This window comes from Lacerta agilis, chromosome 1, assembly GCF_009819535.1.
Source record: "Lacerta agilis isolate rLacAgi1 chromosome 1, rLacAgi1.pri, whole genome shotgun sequence".
Taxonomy (NCBI): domain Eukaryota; kingdom Metazoa; phylum Chordata; class Lepidosauria; order Squamata; family Lacertidae; genus Lacerta; species Lacerta agilis.
The window spans coordinates 112885387-112902014 of NC_046312.1; the positions used below are offsets into that span (position 1 = coordinate 112885387).

Below are 16628 nucleotides of genomic sequence, written 5' to 3' on the forward strand. Positions count from 1 at the left end.
TGTCGTGGTGGGGGAGCCTTTCCCCGCACCCACACTATTTTGGGGAACCATCTACTGTATTCCACAAGCCCCGAACACGGCTTGACCTTATCCATTCCAGTGAGGTGATAAGGTAGCTTTGTGAGGTGTGGGGAGAACTGAGGGTCTGACGGTTCGCACTCAATAAAGTGTTTGAAAATAAACTTGTATTTAGATGCATTTTACTTTAATTACATCAGTATTTTCATAACAAACAATACATGTGCTTAGGGGGTAAGGGTTTCTTTAACTAATCTAGTGGAAGAGACTCGAGTGCTAAAATCCACGGGTTAGGGGGCGCAAATTACTTGCCTTGCCCCGGGTGCTGACAACCCACACTACGCCACTGGTCTGACCACGGGGGTGCGGGAGACCGCGAGTGGGAATCAAAACAATGAGGTCAACCAGCCAAACGAACTTTGTAAGGTAGGTATGGAAAGTACCCAGCCGCCATTCACATTTGAGGAAAACCTGTTGCTCCGACTGGGGCTGAGGCTCATTCCAGAGGAGCCAACAGCCGCTGCAATGATCCGCAGGTTGCTGCTGTAGAATGACAGGCCGGGTCGTGCTGACCTATGGTTCTGCGCGCACAAAGAATGGGGATGGCTGGCTGAGATTACGAGGAGGCGGCAATGCTCGGAAAACAACTTGTCTAACAAGACTGGCATATTTGAAGAGGCACCAGGGCATACTGGCGGAGCTTTATTCCGTTTGCAACACCCCCTTTCGGGAATCCCTTTCCGTTCCCCTCCCTCTCCCCCTTGGCATTAAGTCAACCTGTGTGCAGCTGACATCATATCTGCCTTACATTTTCCATTTGCAAATGGCGCAGGCATCAGAAGAAACGATTTTGTTGGGGACGTAGTGAAAGGAACGAGGGGGCTTCCTAGGAAAGGAGAAACACACACACACACACACCCGCGAAGAAGTTGTGATTTGTGCTTCGAGGAGAAATTACCTCATTTTCCCTCCCAAATATCTTCAGCGACCTAATCTAATCGCTATGCAGAGCCATTTCCTAATTAAAGGCTGTTTTAAGTCTTTCGGCGACCCACCCCCAATCACATCCCTCAGCTTTTATCTCCTAAGCACAAGTTCCCAATGGCTCCATTTAAATTGACCCGTTTCCAAGTGAGTGGACCCGGAAGCGCAGCCTCTTGGTGGGACACGCAACAAAAACCCGAGCCAGATAACCTCGTGCGCAAGTGAGGATCGAATGTCCTCCCCGCTGCCAATTCATCTTCTTTATGAAAGGTCCTGACCTTAATTTCGATCATCCGCGTCTTAAAATGCATTGCGGATAAGTTAGTTTGGGAATTATGTCAATGGGACTTTTCAAATATATTTATTACTTGGGTGAAAGTGGCTATCATCAGCAGCGCAGGAAGGTCATTCCGTTTATTCAGCAAATCTGATTCAGGGAATCCACCCCGACCAAATTTTGTGTCCTACTTGGGCAAAACGGCTGAGAAGAAGAAGAAGAAGAGTTTGGATTTGATATCCCACTTTATCACTACCCGAAGGAGTCTCAAAGCGGCTAACATTCTCCTTTCCCTTCCTCCCCCACAACAAATACTCTGTGAGGTGAGTGGGGCTGAGAGACTTCAAAGAAGTGTGACTAGCCCAAGGTCACCAAGCAGCTGCATGTGGAGGAGCGGAGACGCGAACCCGGTTCCCCAGATTACGAGACTACCACTCTTAACCACTACAAACTCCCCTATGAGAAAGGATGGGTTGCCCTCAATAATGCAGTAAGCAAGGGAAAGGAAGGGGGGTAGAGGAGGAGGAACTATTGTAAATATCTGGTTGCTTTACCCCACTCGTTGTTTGTTTGTTTGTTTGTTTGTTTGTTTGCTTGCTTGCTTGCTTGCTTGCTTGCTTGCTTATGAGCTTGCTTATTTACAATCCAGTGCAGAATTCTCCCTCTGAAGTGGTTAGGATTTTCACTACCTCTATTTCCATAAACTTCCAGCCCGCTGAGGTGTAACTGAATTGTACTATATTGGACAGACAACTTTAAAAATGAAAAGAAGAAAAGCGAGCGCTCTTGTGTCGCTGATATGTTGCCGCTACATATGTATTACAATGTTTGAATTATTACTTACGGCGCGATCCTATACTTCTCTGCTAAGAAGAAGGCTGCGATGACTTCAGTAAGTTTTGTGCCAAAGCAAGCGGCTGTAGGCAATCCTGATTTTTAAAGAAAGGAATAAATCTCTGTGTTGTTGTTGTTGTTGTTGTTGTTGTTGTTGTTGTTGTTGTTGTTGTTGTTTTTTAAGGCAGGCGCGTCCACACCGACCGTTTCTAGGTGTACCACCAGACTAGGAGTGCATGGCAAAACTGACGGTGTAAAACGGTGTAAGACGCATTGGTGTCAAGACCCGCTGGTTTTTAATGGGCAAGTCTCTCAAGCGTTTTGATCTCTCCCAGCTAAATTCAAGAGAACTTAGGGATGGTTTCCAAAATTGAAGCCACCTAACTTCACAAATCCCATTTTGCTTGTTGGGGTTGTGCCATATCAAGAGTGGATCAACCCAGGTTACTGTCCAGCCAAAGGGCCGCTTCATTTCAAGGGGAGAGGTCAGCGCCCTCTTCAGCCTCTCTTAGAAAAAAACGGCGCGTCCTGACTGTGACCTCAAACTGAAGTCCGCCCGCAAATCGTGAAGTTAGCAGTTAAGGTAGGTCACTCCGACTGAACTGGAAGAAGTGACGGGAAGCAGCAGATACTGGCAATATCCCCCCCCCTTCTATGCATGCTCACTTCATAAGTATGTCCGACTGAGTACTATGGGGCTTGTTCCCAAGTGCACCCACGTGTACGCATTCACTTGAGAACTTTGGGCAACATTCCATACATCTGATAAAGCGGACTCTGGCCCAGAACGCTGATGCCATTTAACGAGGCAGCGTTATTGTGTATATCAGCCGAAGAGTCAGAGAGGAGAGCGCTCTTGTGCTTGTGTCCTGCTTGCCGGCTTCGCATAGGTATCTGGTGGTCACTGTGAGAACGCAGGACGCCGGGCCTGATCCTGTAGGGCTCTTCTTTAACGTTTTAGTTCTTAAAGGGTTTGTGTGTGCGTGTCCGTGTGCATAGGATCGCAGCCTTCTCCCCCGCCATACAGTTATTCCCACCTTAGTATAATTCAGCTAAAATGTTTGCTGATTAATACCGGTTTCCATCTATAAGCGTTGCAAGACATAGTGTGATCCCAGTCCTACAGAAGTCAACAGGAAAACCTCCCATGGATATGGATCTGAATGTTTGCGGATCGCACGCAAACCAATGATAATGCCTGTTATTACAGAACGCGTTAATAGAGAAGCATAATCATGGGGTCACGAAGAGTCGGACACGACTGAACGACTGAACAACAACATAATCGTGCAGCCCCATATACGTCTACTTAGAAGTAAACTTAATTGAGTTCAGTGGGGCTTTCTCACAGGTAACTGTGTATCGGATTCATAGGAACCAACTCCTAAGGGCCAAATAAAATATTTGAGAGAGGCCAGGGCCCCCCAAAGTTGATCGGCATTGGCATTGGAATGGGGTGTGCGATCGATTATGTGGGGCGGGGCTTAACTGCCCCCCCCCCCATGTTTTATTCAAGTTGGCACCCCTGATCGAATTTCAGTTTTAAGTTTCCGCAGAAGTCCTGAAAACTCCTGGGCATCAGTTCTTCAACACACACTCTCCGTCTCTCTTTCTCTTTCTCTGTGTCTGTGTACATGCACACACGCACAAATACATATCTACCGCTTATTTCCTTAAAATAAGGTGGAAGACTCTTATTTGAAGTCGGACCTTCATCCAACCATTCCACTGGAAGCCGGAAGTACCCAAACCTGACCACTAGATGGCCCTACAAGTTCTCCTGTAAGGGTTTGGAGTGTTGGTGGACGCCGGTTTGTGCTCGACTGTCCTGCTAGCAGGAAACGTGAAGCCTCAAAGTTTACCTCGGTTACTGCAAGAGGAAGAAGAGGAAGAGGGTTCTCGGGGCGGTGGGGAATGCTAGAAATTATTCTCTATCCTTTGTCTTCCAATAAGTCGACCAAACCTTAACCTCTTCTCCAGGCATTGCAGGATAGATATTCGCGTGTGCATCCACAACTAACCCTTACCTCTAATTAGACGAGAGACAAGGACAGGGAATCAACTGGATTACCTTGGCCGGCCTTCCACTTGGAGTCTTTGCTCTTGCATTATGATTGGGTGTGTTGTTTTTTCTTTTTCTTTTTTGTATTGTACGAGATGAGCGCCGCAACCCCAGAGTCGTCCGCGACTGGACCTAATGGTCAGGGGTACCTTTTACCTTTACCTTTTTTATCAGAGTGTTGAAGAAAGCAAAAGCCTCTTCGGGCTTCAGAAGTTTCATGGTGGCTTTCCTAGGCAGGGCAGCATTCGCCATCAGATGCACGAAGAGAAATAAGAGGTGTGTGTGTGTGTGTGTGTGGAGAAAGTCAGGGGAGGGGTGCCAGACAGGCCGGGTGGCTGGAGAGGCGGTGGGAGAGGTTTGCGTGTGGTCCTTGTCTCAGATGCGAATTCTATTGGTTTCTGGATTCCCCAAATTTATCATATTTATAATATATCTCATCTACTTCTCTCATTCATACACACGCACACATATGCATATGCAAACATAAATAAATATGATACTTGTATGCGTCTGTTTTATATGCTTATTTAATTAAACAAAGTGTCTGCTCCGGTGTTCCTCCCTATACCACCGTCCTTCATAACTGTTGTGCAGTCTTTGCGCCTATACGTGTTTGTGAGCGTGCCGTGGTTGGTGCGGGTGTTGCCTCTACATACCCGCACTGGCGCTCCTGTACGCGCAGCCCCTGGCGAATAAATTGAGAACCGTAGGTCAGTCAGATGCAACAGCTGCGGCCCCGCTGGTGAAACGAGAAAGCAGAAACATATTGTAATCTGAACGCTTTCAGGACCCTGGAAGGGTGAATGTTAAAAACCCTACGAGCACCCTATAATAGCACAGAGAGGGCGCGGATTTCTCCTCTTCCGGGTGGGGGCGGAGGAGCACCTGACCTATCGCCCTCCTCCCAAGGTTGAGAGAAACCCAAGCGAGCTTGACCCCCTGTTTGACCCGTCCTGTTCTTGCTGACACTCGCGGTGAAACCAAGTTCATCCCAGACGGTCTGGCATTGGAGGGTCTAGACAGATGTAAACATAGCCAGAACTTCCAAGACAGGCTTCTGTGTGGAGGAGACTCCTCTGCGGGGACGCCCTGTTTATTACCTGCTCCAGCAGCAACGCTAGGCAGTTCACCTCAAAGGACCCGCAGTAAAGACGGGAAAACAAATATTTACTCAGCCTCCCTTCCTATGAACACTTCGACTCTTTAAAAGCTGCTGGGGCTTTCGGTCCCACTTGAAACCTGCGCTCCATTTCAATTAAGTCGGATGAGACCTCCTCAATTAAAAGTTAACAAACAAGGGTCGCTTATTCTTTGATGTCTCAGGATTCAATTTTTTTTAGAAGCGGGGGGATTTTAAAGCTTGGCTTCAGGCCGTAGCAGCTACATAAAACTTATAAGGACAACTGAGTCAACACGGTGCAAGTAAAACTAGCCCTGTACATTTGTCTGCTAACATTCCCCCTTTCTAAAATGTCTTGAAACACACACACACACACACACACACAACAAGAGCAACAACTTTAAACCCCCAGAAATAGTTTCCTAAACGAAGAATAGTTCTAAAGAGCCTTCGAGCCCATTAATCGAGTTGTCTAGGAATATAAAACATCAAATAACGACTTTATTAGTATTATTTTGCTTTCTTTCTGGAGAGTAATGACCACCTGCCATTGGCTGCGGTCGGCGTCGTTACGCAATATCTACTTAGCTGATGATTATTAAACTGCCTTTTACGGCGCGCACTAAACTTTCCCCTCTCACGAGAAGAGAGCCAAACTTTGAAAGGGGTCTCACATAAACTCGAGGACTGCTATTCTTTAAAAGGTGCAAAATATAAAATAACACTAATAAAGGGGAGTTGGGGAGTCCAGACGATTGCAGCCCTCCTTTGGCTGAAGGGTCTCAGTTCGAAACACGCGCACGGCGCTCGGCACCGCAACTATTTTCCTCGAAAGGAGAAGGGGCCAGGAGACAACTAGGTTGGAAATCAATTTGGAGGTGTGTGTGGGGGGGAGGGCTTCGTGATTCTAGGAGAGGGTGCTGAAGATGTCGGTTTTCTGCAGATTTTGGGATGGCGAAGGAAAGGGGGTGCGGGAGAAGAAACAAAATAATTATATCGCGCGTGTTAACGCCGCTGAGAAAACGGATGGGGGCGCCAAACGACAGCAATAAAGCCGCCCGCAGATTTCCGCTTCCCATTTTATAACTGGTTGGTTACTCACTCCTACGCGGTGGCTGAAGCTTCCTCGGAGATCGATATGCATGTCTTCTCCACCCCAGAGCCAAACGGTGTTTCTTGTCTGTTTAGAGAGGCCAGCATCGCTCTTATATTATTATTATTATTATTATTATTATTATTATTATTATTATTATTAGGTTTAGGGTTTCTTTTGCTGGCGATCCTCTGATATGCAAAACTCGAAGGCCTAGTGTACAGTCAAGAGCGTTCACGCGGAAATTTGGCGGATCCCAAGTTCTGTGGAATTTTTATAGGATCCCAGCAAACGAGAGGGAGGGAGGGAGAGTTGTGTGGACTCAGAAAAACAACAACTCGGAACTGGTTTCTGCTCCAGTTTAAAACGGGAGAGTGACTGACAGAGAGCAGAATGCTGCTGTCGTCGTAGTTTAGTCACCGGGTGGGCTCTGGGACGCTTGTCAGGATAGGGGCATTTGGTCAATCAGACAGGAAGAGGTTAATTCCTAACCGCACCGTTATCCGCTTCTGCTTCCTTGTGTGTTTTTGAGAAAGGGAGGGGTTTGTAATAGTAGCAATAGAGAATCGCACAGAAATGCGATTTTTACACCTTTAAATGTTGCTCAGTAATAGGAGATCCTGTTCTCAAATGCCTCTTCGGACAAGCCGGAGCGCATGCTCTGTTTCCAATTTGTTTGCCATTTTCATCCTTTCCTGTTGTAATACGCACCCAGGCTTCTACAGCGAAATTCGCACTTCGGGGAACCACCGAAGGCTCGCCTTAATTGGTTGGATGGGGTTTAATGAACAACAGACCCCCTTAGAGAGCCTCAACCGATCTCGAAGAGTTGACCTGGGAAGGGGAAGAAACCCAGCAAGAGCAACTAAGATAGCTCAGTCAGTAATTGAGCAAGAGACTCCTAATGTCAGGGTCGTGGGTTCGAGCCCCACATTGGGCACTACAGGGAGTTGGACTAGATAACCCTGGTGGCCCCTTCCAACTCTACAATTCTATGGTTAAAGAGTCTTGTGGCACCGCAAATGCCAACACACTGGCTGTGGAGGAAATTTTCATGGCTCAGAGTCCTCTGGCTTCTGGAGTCTACGAAAGCTTATGACGTCATAAACGTTAAGGTGCCGCTGGGCTCTTTGACTGCCTGCGCACCATTATATTTAAAGCACACAGCCCTCCAAAAATATAATCATGGGAACTGTAGTTTGCCCACCACAGAGCTGACATTCCTAGCACGCTTAACAAACTACAGTTCCCAGGATTCTTTGTGAGATGGGAGGAATGTGCTTTAAATATGTGTTTTAAAGGTACGGTGCGCACTGGGCCTTCTTTCCTTTTGCAACAACAGCCTTAACACAGGAACTAACAGAGCTGGGGGGGTTTGGATATTTTTAAAAAATAAATCTGACGGTTACGTGTAGAATCATTTTAATATTAATATTCCATTAAGTCTTTAAGAGGACCTTCGACCAACTACACTCTCTCTCTCTCTCTCTCTCTCTCTCTCTCTCTCTCTCTCTCTCTCTCTCACACACACACACACACACACACACACATACACACACACACACACTTCTGAGTCACTTTAGGGGAAATTATTATGTAGGATCCAGGTGTTCTTCAGAAATCCGTGGCATCACCATCCTAAGCACACTGAAAGTGGATCGCATCAGGGTCGCGTAAGTGAGAGCACCAATGCCCTTTACTTGCCCTCTGGCTAAAGAGCCCTGGACTTTATCCAGGGTACACCCAACATCTGGGAAAAATGGGTCAACATCGTGCACATTAAAAGCACATCTAAGTCAGAAATTAAACACATTCTAATGGCGGACTTGCTTAGCTCTGCACTGTTGGAATCAACTGGATTTGAAAGCGCTTCAGAGCGCAAGCCTATGCGCATCTACTCGGAAGTAAAGCCCCTGTCAGTCCTATGGGGCTTAACCCTCGGTGAGTATGCAGCAGGACTGCAGCCTCGTTTAGTTTGGATCGGGCCTTAACATTGGCGTGCCCTGTTTCTTTTCAAAGGAAGCTTTTTCGTATCAGATCAAGCACCAGGCACCCCTCTGTTTGAAAGAAGAGTGCATTTTTCTAGGTGTGTGTGGCGGAGGTGTTACTGTATCGCGGTTGAGACATTTCCATCGGATTCCACCCCAGCCAGAAATATAAACTTTAGCAGAATCTCACAGGGGGTGGGGAGAGAAGGGAAACCCCCCGGCAGCAAGGCTTTCCTCGGGTGGGGAGGGAAAAAAAAAAAAGGTTGGGCACTGTACCTCTCGAGGAGGTGCTCCCAGGATGCTAATGACAGCCGGCTTTATCTTCGTTTGCCCTCGGCGTCATTATATTACCATCAAAGTTCTCGCCGGAGAGAGAGTTTCCGAGAGGAAGGGCCGGCGAATCGCGGCCCCCCGAGTCCCTCTCGGCGCTAAGAGAGATTGGCTGCTCCCCGGAATCTCTCCGAACCGAGAGAGAAAGAGAGAGAGGAGGAAACGGAGAGGCAGGTAACTTTACACAAGGGACGGAGGGTGGCTGGAAGGGGAGTTGGAGGAGGGCGAGGAGAATGGCGGCTCTCGCTATTTGCCTTTGCAATCCAGGCCTTCGTTTTTGTTTGTTTGTTTTTACCAAAAGAGTTATATATATATATATATATATATATATATATATCAGGGCAACGTTTTAAAAGGGGTGAAGGAGGTTGGAGAGAAAAATCTAGGCAGAGAATGACTGAATGAATCTATTAATGAATTTTTTTAAAAAATTATTTATTTTTTTACTCCTCTCTGGTGCTTTAAATCATGTCTTTAAGATTCCGCCGAACTTTTCTTTTCTTTTGTTTTTGCTTCCCGTCAGTCCACCAGGGAGAGGATTTTGAGCCAGAGGCGAAGGAAGGACTTTAGACTAGTTCCGTCAATAAACAGGATTATGGAAAGGAGAAAAAAAAAAACCCTTCCCCCACCCCCACCCCGCACGCCTACCCACTACCACCACACATAGACACAAATATATATGGTTTGTGGATGAGTTAAGGAAATAACGCTGAGATCCCCTTGGATTATTCTTAATGGTTCCGCGCACTGGCTGTAGCTGGCGATAGATGCTCTTTTTGGGGCTGGTACGTATCTGCAGAAATAGTTATTTAAGTCTGGAAGTCCGTGTGTGTGTGTGTGTGTCCCCGTCCGTGGAAAGGGCGAGTCGATTTCTTCCTGGGACGTCTTGGATGCCTGCTTTCTTAAATAGGAAGGAAAGGTGATTAAAAGAGGACTGAATGGGGAATCTCTCTCTCTCTCTCTCTCTCTCTCTCTCTCTCTCTCTCTCTCACACACACACACACACACACACACACTATACACCTTGGCAGCTTTTCTCTCTTTAAGAGAGAGAGAAAAAAACCCTCCTCCCTAGAAATCAAAGCCTCCCCTGTCATTTAGCCCCCGTGTTTCTGTCCGAGGAGGACAAACGAGAAAGAAGCTTGCATCGTTAGGAGCTTAAGAAGCCAAGAGGCGCGCGCGCGCTCACACACGCACACGCTCTCTCTCACTCGCTCACTCTCTCTCTCTCTCTCTCTCACACACACACACAAAAGCAAAAAGGGGGAAAGGAAAGAAAGGGGGGAATCAGAGCATAATGATGCACCTAAATGAAGGGGGAAATGTTGCTCAGCTCGTTTTATTAATCAGACTGTCAATTTCACCCCAGAGGCCAAACCCCAGAGCAATCCATGCAAGATCTGATCGAGCTGAGGACAAGCGCTTCTCTTCTTCTCTTCACTCCCGGTCTCTCTCTCTCTCTCTTTCTCTCCCTCTGCCTCCCTACCTGGATCTATTTGTCTGCTCCGAAGCCGCCTTCATTATCCGTTGACAGGAGCTTGTATTTATTTGCTTATAAACCTGTTACAATAAATGATTATTCGACCAGCGTCATCCGTACCTTAATGACGAGCGCTCCCTATTCGTGATGAATGACATTTCGGGGCTAGGAAGGATGTATGGGTCATTTTGACCAGTCATTCCCTTCGCTTTTGCATCTCGCCTTTTTTTTTTTTACGCCTCCCCTTCCAAAAGAGGTAATAATAATATTTAGAGACACTCGCCGGACTGAATGCGAATTAGCCCCTGCTGCACGGCTCATCATTAGGAGGACGAACCCTTTGCAACCTTGACACACACACACACACACACACACACACTTTTTTTTCCCAAGGAGGGGGGAAAAGAGCTGAGAGATGATGGAAAGAATAAGAAAAGAGATGATCCTGATGGAACGAGGACTGCACAGCCCCACGGCTGGCAAAAGGCTGGCGAATTTGTCCGACTCGGCTGGCAACGTGGTATTGGAGGCCCTCGAAAATTCGCCCCACGGCGGCCGCCTGAGCCCGAGACTGACTTCCGCTTCTCTGCACACCTCTTTAGGGGACATCCCTGCCAAAGGGAAATTCGAAATAGACACTTTATTCAACCTCCAGCACCAGAGCAGCGAAAGCGGCGTCGGCGTCGCCACCTCGGAGCTGCCTCCCTCGGAAGGGAGGAAGAAGATTAGCCATTACTCAGAAGTTGCTCAAGAGGCAGATATGAACAGCGACGTGGAGGTGGGCTGCTCTGCGCTCCGCTCCCCCGCCAGCCTCACTTCCTCCCAGCTGAAGGAAAACAATAGCAAAGGTAACTCTCTCTCTCTCTCTCTCTCTCTCTCTCTCTCTCTCTCTCTCTCTCTCTCTCTCTCTCTCTCTCTCTCCCCCCCCCCCCGTCTACCTCGGCGCCACCACCCACCCCACTCCAAAGCGGGCGTTTACTGGGGTAAGAACTTGGGTGGGGTGGGGGGAGATAGGGAGAAATCCAAGGCACCCTGACACCCCCTCCATCTTTTCCTGGAGAAGATCAGGATTTTAAGCAGCACATTAAATACCAAGGGATCATCAGCTGGTCCTTTATGGAACAGACAGGTACAATATGGATATTCAAGTGTAGAAGCCTCTTTGGCGTGTTCCAGTCTTATCTGCACACTCCCGTACGCCGAGTTTCTATAATCTATACCGAAGTGAACAAGATTGTCATGGTGTATTTGTGACCACCAAACGTTGCACACCTTCTGAGTATATCTGGGCATTTATTCCACAAGATTTTCTCCTGTTTGTTTTGGAGAACGAAGTGCCACTTACACCGTATTAAAAAAGAAACAAAAACCAGTCTGTTTTTCTACGGAGTGTGTGGACAGGTGTTTCTTGCGCAATTTTGGTACCTACTGTGCAATTATAAAATACAGCTCATAACGGGGCATCTTCAAGAGGGCAGTTAGAGGCTGCATTTAGAGTCCAGTGCGTGTTTTTTTTCCTAGGAAGATTCTTTTGTGTGTCTGTCTGAATTTCTGATTGATGCTTTCACTAAAAATGCAGTTGTGTATTATTATTATTATTATTATTATTATTATTATTATTATTATTATTATTATTATTATTATTATTATTTATTATTGCATTAGGTGTTTCTCCTTCCCGCTATGTCCGCCCCACCCCCCAAAGCCAAAACAGTATTTCTCTGGGCATTGTTAACTTCGATCCTACAGTTAATACAGCGTAATCTCTCAAAGCGCTGTAGCAACTTTTTCGAAGCGTCCGTTAGGAAATAGATCCTAACTGGAGGAAACTTGCAAATTTATAACCACAGATCAGTCTTTCTAGGACGCGGGGGCTATTTACCTTTTGCCCAATGGTATCCTACGAGGAAATTCACTTACAGTGTGAACTGGCACGCCTTTGAGTTTTTAGGGACACCATTTGTTTCCCACGAAATAAAAAGTAAAGGGAAGCAGGGACAGAAAAAGACGAGCGACTTCGCCTCAGGAAGTCTCCGCTGGAAGGACGCTTTTAGGAAAACGCCTGCCTTAACTTTGTTCCTCGGTTAATTTGTTTCGAAGAGCAGAGAGAGCTGCATTTATTTATTTCGCAGAAGGGGTCTAGTTTGCTTATGAAGCCGTGGTTAAAAGGAAAAGAGGAAAGAAAAGAAAGAAAAGAAAAGAAACTTTTATTGATTCTATTAACAGCGGCAATTTGTATCCATGACAGCCAGCATTAATTATCAGGGAGAGCCCAGATTGCCAGCGGCGCCTGCCGCTTGGTTGAAACCCGCACGCCAGCTCATCCCTTCTTCTCCTGGAGAAGAGCCATCGCTCTTGATGCTTTCTCACTGCTGTCATTGTTGTTGCTCCGTAGGATATTCCGAGAGCAGCTCCACGCCCAGCACCACCACCTCATCCTCGGGTTCCAGTTTAAGCAGCCTGCACGGCGGCAGCGCCTTGGGGAACTCCAGCTCCGGAGCGGATCAAGTGCGGAGGTACCGCACCGCCTTTACCCGGGAGCAGATCGCTCGGCTGGAGAAGGAGTTCTACCGGGAGAACTATGTCTCTCGGCCCAGGAGGTGCGAGCTGGCCGCGGCTCTCAACTTGCCGGAGACTACCATCAAGGTACAGTACTGTATTAGGGCAAGCCGGGGCTGCGGGAGGCGAGGGAGGCTGCCGGCTGGCTCCTGGCTTTGCGCGCGCTCTGTTTTTCTTTTGGGTTCTTGAACCACCAAAGCTCCAGCCTCGGTCCAGCTGCGCCTTGCTGGCAGCGAAAGAGGCCGCGTTTGACGCCTCCGCTTCTTCAAGGCCAAGGAGAATAGAAAAAGGCACCAGATAAATGAGCAGAGAATTCCACTCTTCCCACCAGATTGTTTATCTATTTTTAACCTCGTCTCTCTCCCCCACCCTCTCTGAGATAGACAGTCTTTTTCCATTGTTTCTCGCATTTTCAAAAGGTTTACTAAAAAATAAAAAAGGAGAAAGGCAGTTAATGTGAAACATTTTTTTTTTTAAATAACTCGAGTCGATTTAGAAATGGATCACACGCCGTTATTCTTCAGATAGTTTCTATTCCATTTGCTGATTCTTCTCTACCTCATCTGAGAGGAAGAGGCAAATGGCTGCACTCTATCCTTGGACGAGTTTAATTGGAAGTAAGTCGCACTATGTTCAACCGGGCTTACTCGCGTGTAAACTTGCCTAGGATCGAAGCCTGAGGTGAGAAGGCCCTACCTTCGACACCGTAAAGAATCGGGGGAAATGGAAGGCTTAATAGTTTTGCAGTAATCAAACCGTGTTTGGCTTTTACGGTTTTTAAAAAAGGAACATTTGGTTTCTGTAGTCGGACCAAATCGCTTCCGAATGAATGGTTATGAATCACGTGCTATATAGTGCGCTATGGGAAAAACAGAAAGGGAGCCAAGGTAAACCGGAAGACCAGAAACATCCATGTATTTCGTTGCAAAGGGTATTTTCCGTGAGCAGAACTCAGCCTTTCAATATGCAGATATGGAGACTTACTGTATTGCCTGTTTTGGCCGTTGAAAACAATATAGCGTTGATAAGGGTTTGCAACTTGATCAGCAATCTTGGTCATTTTTTTTAAAAAGGTTTATTAAAAAAAGGTTTATTAAAATGAATAACTTTAAAAATACATCAGCAACCCAATGCTTCTACTGAATTGAGTTAGGCTCAATTGAAATATGAGAGAACTGACATCCCTGATTATATTTTAATACGGAATGGGAGCGGGAGAACGGTTTCATTTTTGAGATCGAAGACGGCGCAGCCACGATGGTTTCTCAGAGATGGTTTCTCGGCAGGGGAAAGTTTCCCGACCCCGAAGGGGCACAAAGGAGAGGCAAAGAACCTTTTTAATATCTCTGCGGCCTAAAAGTTCAAACGGCAGAAGCGCGGAGCCAGGCGAAAGAGCCTGAATCGAGCGGACCAGCCAAGTTGGGAGGTTTAAGGCTGGTTCGAAAACCTAACTTAGGCCATGTGGGGCAAGAAATGTCCCTGGCGAGGAGGCGGCTTAGCACAGCCAGCTGCGCCTCGTGGCGCAAGGGCTGCGCCAGGCTTCGCATCTGACCCCGCGGAAGAGGGAGGGGGCGTGGCGCGGCGCGCTGCTGTGGATCTGCTGCCATTTCTAAGCCGTCCTATCCTCTGTGTCCCCCCCACCTCCCTATTCGCTGCCCCACATCTCCCCCTCTCTCCCCCTTCCCCCGCACTCCACCAGGTGTGGTTCCAGAACCGACGGATGAAGGACAAGAGGCAGCGGCTGGCCATGTCTTGGCCCCACCCGGCGGACCCCAGCTTCTACACGTATATGATGACCCACGCGGCGGCCACGGGGAGCCTGCCATACCCGTTCCATTCCCACGTGCCCCTGCACTACTACCCTCACGTCGGGGTGACGGCGGCCGCAGCCGCGGCTGCGGCGTCGGGGGCCACCGCCTCACCTTTCGCCACCTCCATCCGCCCTCTGGACACCTTCCGCGCCCTCTCGCACCCTTACTCCCGGCCCGAGCTGCTGTGCAGTTTCAGGCACCCGGGCCTCTACCAGTCGCCCGCCGCCGCCGCAGCCGCCGGCCTCAACAGCAGTGCCGCCGCCTCGGCGGCTGCAGCTGCAGCGCGGCCGCAGCCGCCGCAGCTTCGACGGCTCCGCCGGCTGGCTCCGCGCCCTGCTCCTGCCTCAGCTGCCACAGTAGCCAGTCGGCTGCAGCCGCGGCCGCGGCAGCCCTGGGATCGCGCGCCTCCGGCTCGGATTTTACCTGCACCGCGGCCGGAGCAGCGGCGGCGGCGGCCCTCGCAGCGCTCGGAGAGCGGCTTCCTGCCTTACTCGGCCGCCGTGCTCAGCAAGACCGCGGTCCCTTCCCCAGACCAGCGGGAGGAGGCCGCCTTGACCAGATAACTAGCCAGCCCCCCCACCCCGGCGGCCAGTGGGAGGCGCTGTTGAGCCGGGGTGGCCGAGGGCAGAAGCGAACCGTTTTGTACAACGGAGGGGAGGGGGGGGGCATACACTGGAACTCTAGCAAAAAGGTTGTTTTTTTAAAAAGTACTATAATTAATAATTGTTGTTGTTTTGCTGTTGTTCTCACGGCCCTGATTTAAAAAGATGGCTGCTGGGAGAGGGTGGTTGGAGGAGGAAGGTCTGGGGAGCAGCCCCAAACATACTGGCCTTTTAAAATTCTGTGCTTCCTCTTTCCCCCCGCCCACTCCTCACACCCAACAAGAACCCCAGTTGTTAGGATTGACGAACGATCGTTTCTAGACATTCTGCACTCAAATCCAGCCACCCAAGCTCCGGAGGGTGCTGCCTCGCTCCCCCTGCTGGCAGCAATGGGAACTGCTCTTGGGCGCCTCTGACCTGCAGCCGACGGTTGTTAGCATGGCTGGATACCTAAGCAGCACCTTATCTTTGGTCCTCTGCAGAAAGGATGGCTAACCTTTTGGCTAGCCCGAGTTGTTGCTGAACGGCGGGTTAGGCCAGCATGGCCAATGGTTGCTCTAGCAGCCACCTCGAAGGCCGGCGCTTGGGCCAGCTGCGCAACCCAAACGCATTGTTTGGGCATCTCTTAAAACAAACAAACAAACAAAACTATATTGGGCAACCCCCAATCCCTGCATTTAGAGAGGATCTGGCTGAGGACGAAGGAAACAAACCCGGCAGATATTTGCCACAGAGATGCCTGTGGCGACTGATGGGCAAAGAAACCGGCTGCTTTAGGAGAAGAGGAAGGGGGAACGCTATTCCTATTATGGTTTCCTCCTGCTCCTGCCCTCTTGAACTGGAAGAGGCTGGCTTCTTTCTACTTATTCTTTCGGAGGGAGGGCGGTAAACGAATGAGAAAGCTGAGGGTGGGCCAGTAAAAAGGGAAGGGAGTGAGAGACTGACAGCAATGCTCGTCCAGGAAGAAACAGGGCGAGGGATTTACGTTCTATTTTTATTATTATTTTTATTTTTTAGCTTCCTGCTTTCCGAGCACCACAGTCCACAATTTATCTGGGAAATACTTGAAACTTTATTGGCAGGTGAGGCATTGTCTCGAATCACTGACCTTCCGGGGTACTTTAGTTTAAAAACAAACAAACGAACGTGTCTTTTTTTTTTAATGAACTTTAATTTGCAAAGAAAGGAATCAATCAAAGGAGGGCGGAAATAATGTTTCTCGGCATTATTCGTCACACGCCTTTGGCTCTGACAAACCACCACTGGGGTAAGGGAGGGAGGGAGACCCAACCCCCTTTTGCTACTTCCTGGAGGGACTTCCGTGAACTTGAAGACAGGCACATAAAAAAACAACAACCCCGGTGTTACTGCCGTGTCAATTTTGATGCTAATAATGTGCAGATTATGACGAAATTGCCAATCATGTTCTCTGATGGACCTCCTTTGAATGTGGAATGGGGGGGAAAAAGT

At 48.5% G+C, this 16628-nt stretch overlaps 1 protein-coding gene across 1 annotated transcript; it reads left to right on the forward strand.

Moving 5' to 3' along the window:
* The first annotated feature begins 10588 nt into the window (after window positions 1-10588).
* On the forward strand, window positions 10589-15233 carry EVX2 (even-skipped homeobox 2). The gene is given in 5 exon segments (XM_033174031.1): window positions 10589-11034; window positions 12582-12832; window positions 14445-14834; window positions 14837-14992; window positions 14994-15233. Coding segments are annotated over 5 exon segments (1356 nt in total). The 5' UTR covers window positions 10589-10601; the 3' UTR covers window positions 15120-15233.
* The last annotated feature ends 1395 nt before the right edge of the window (window positions 15234-16628 follow it).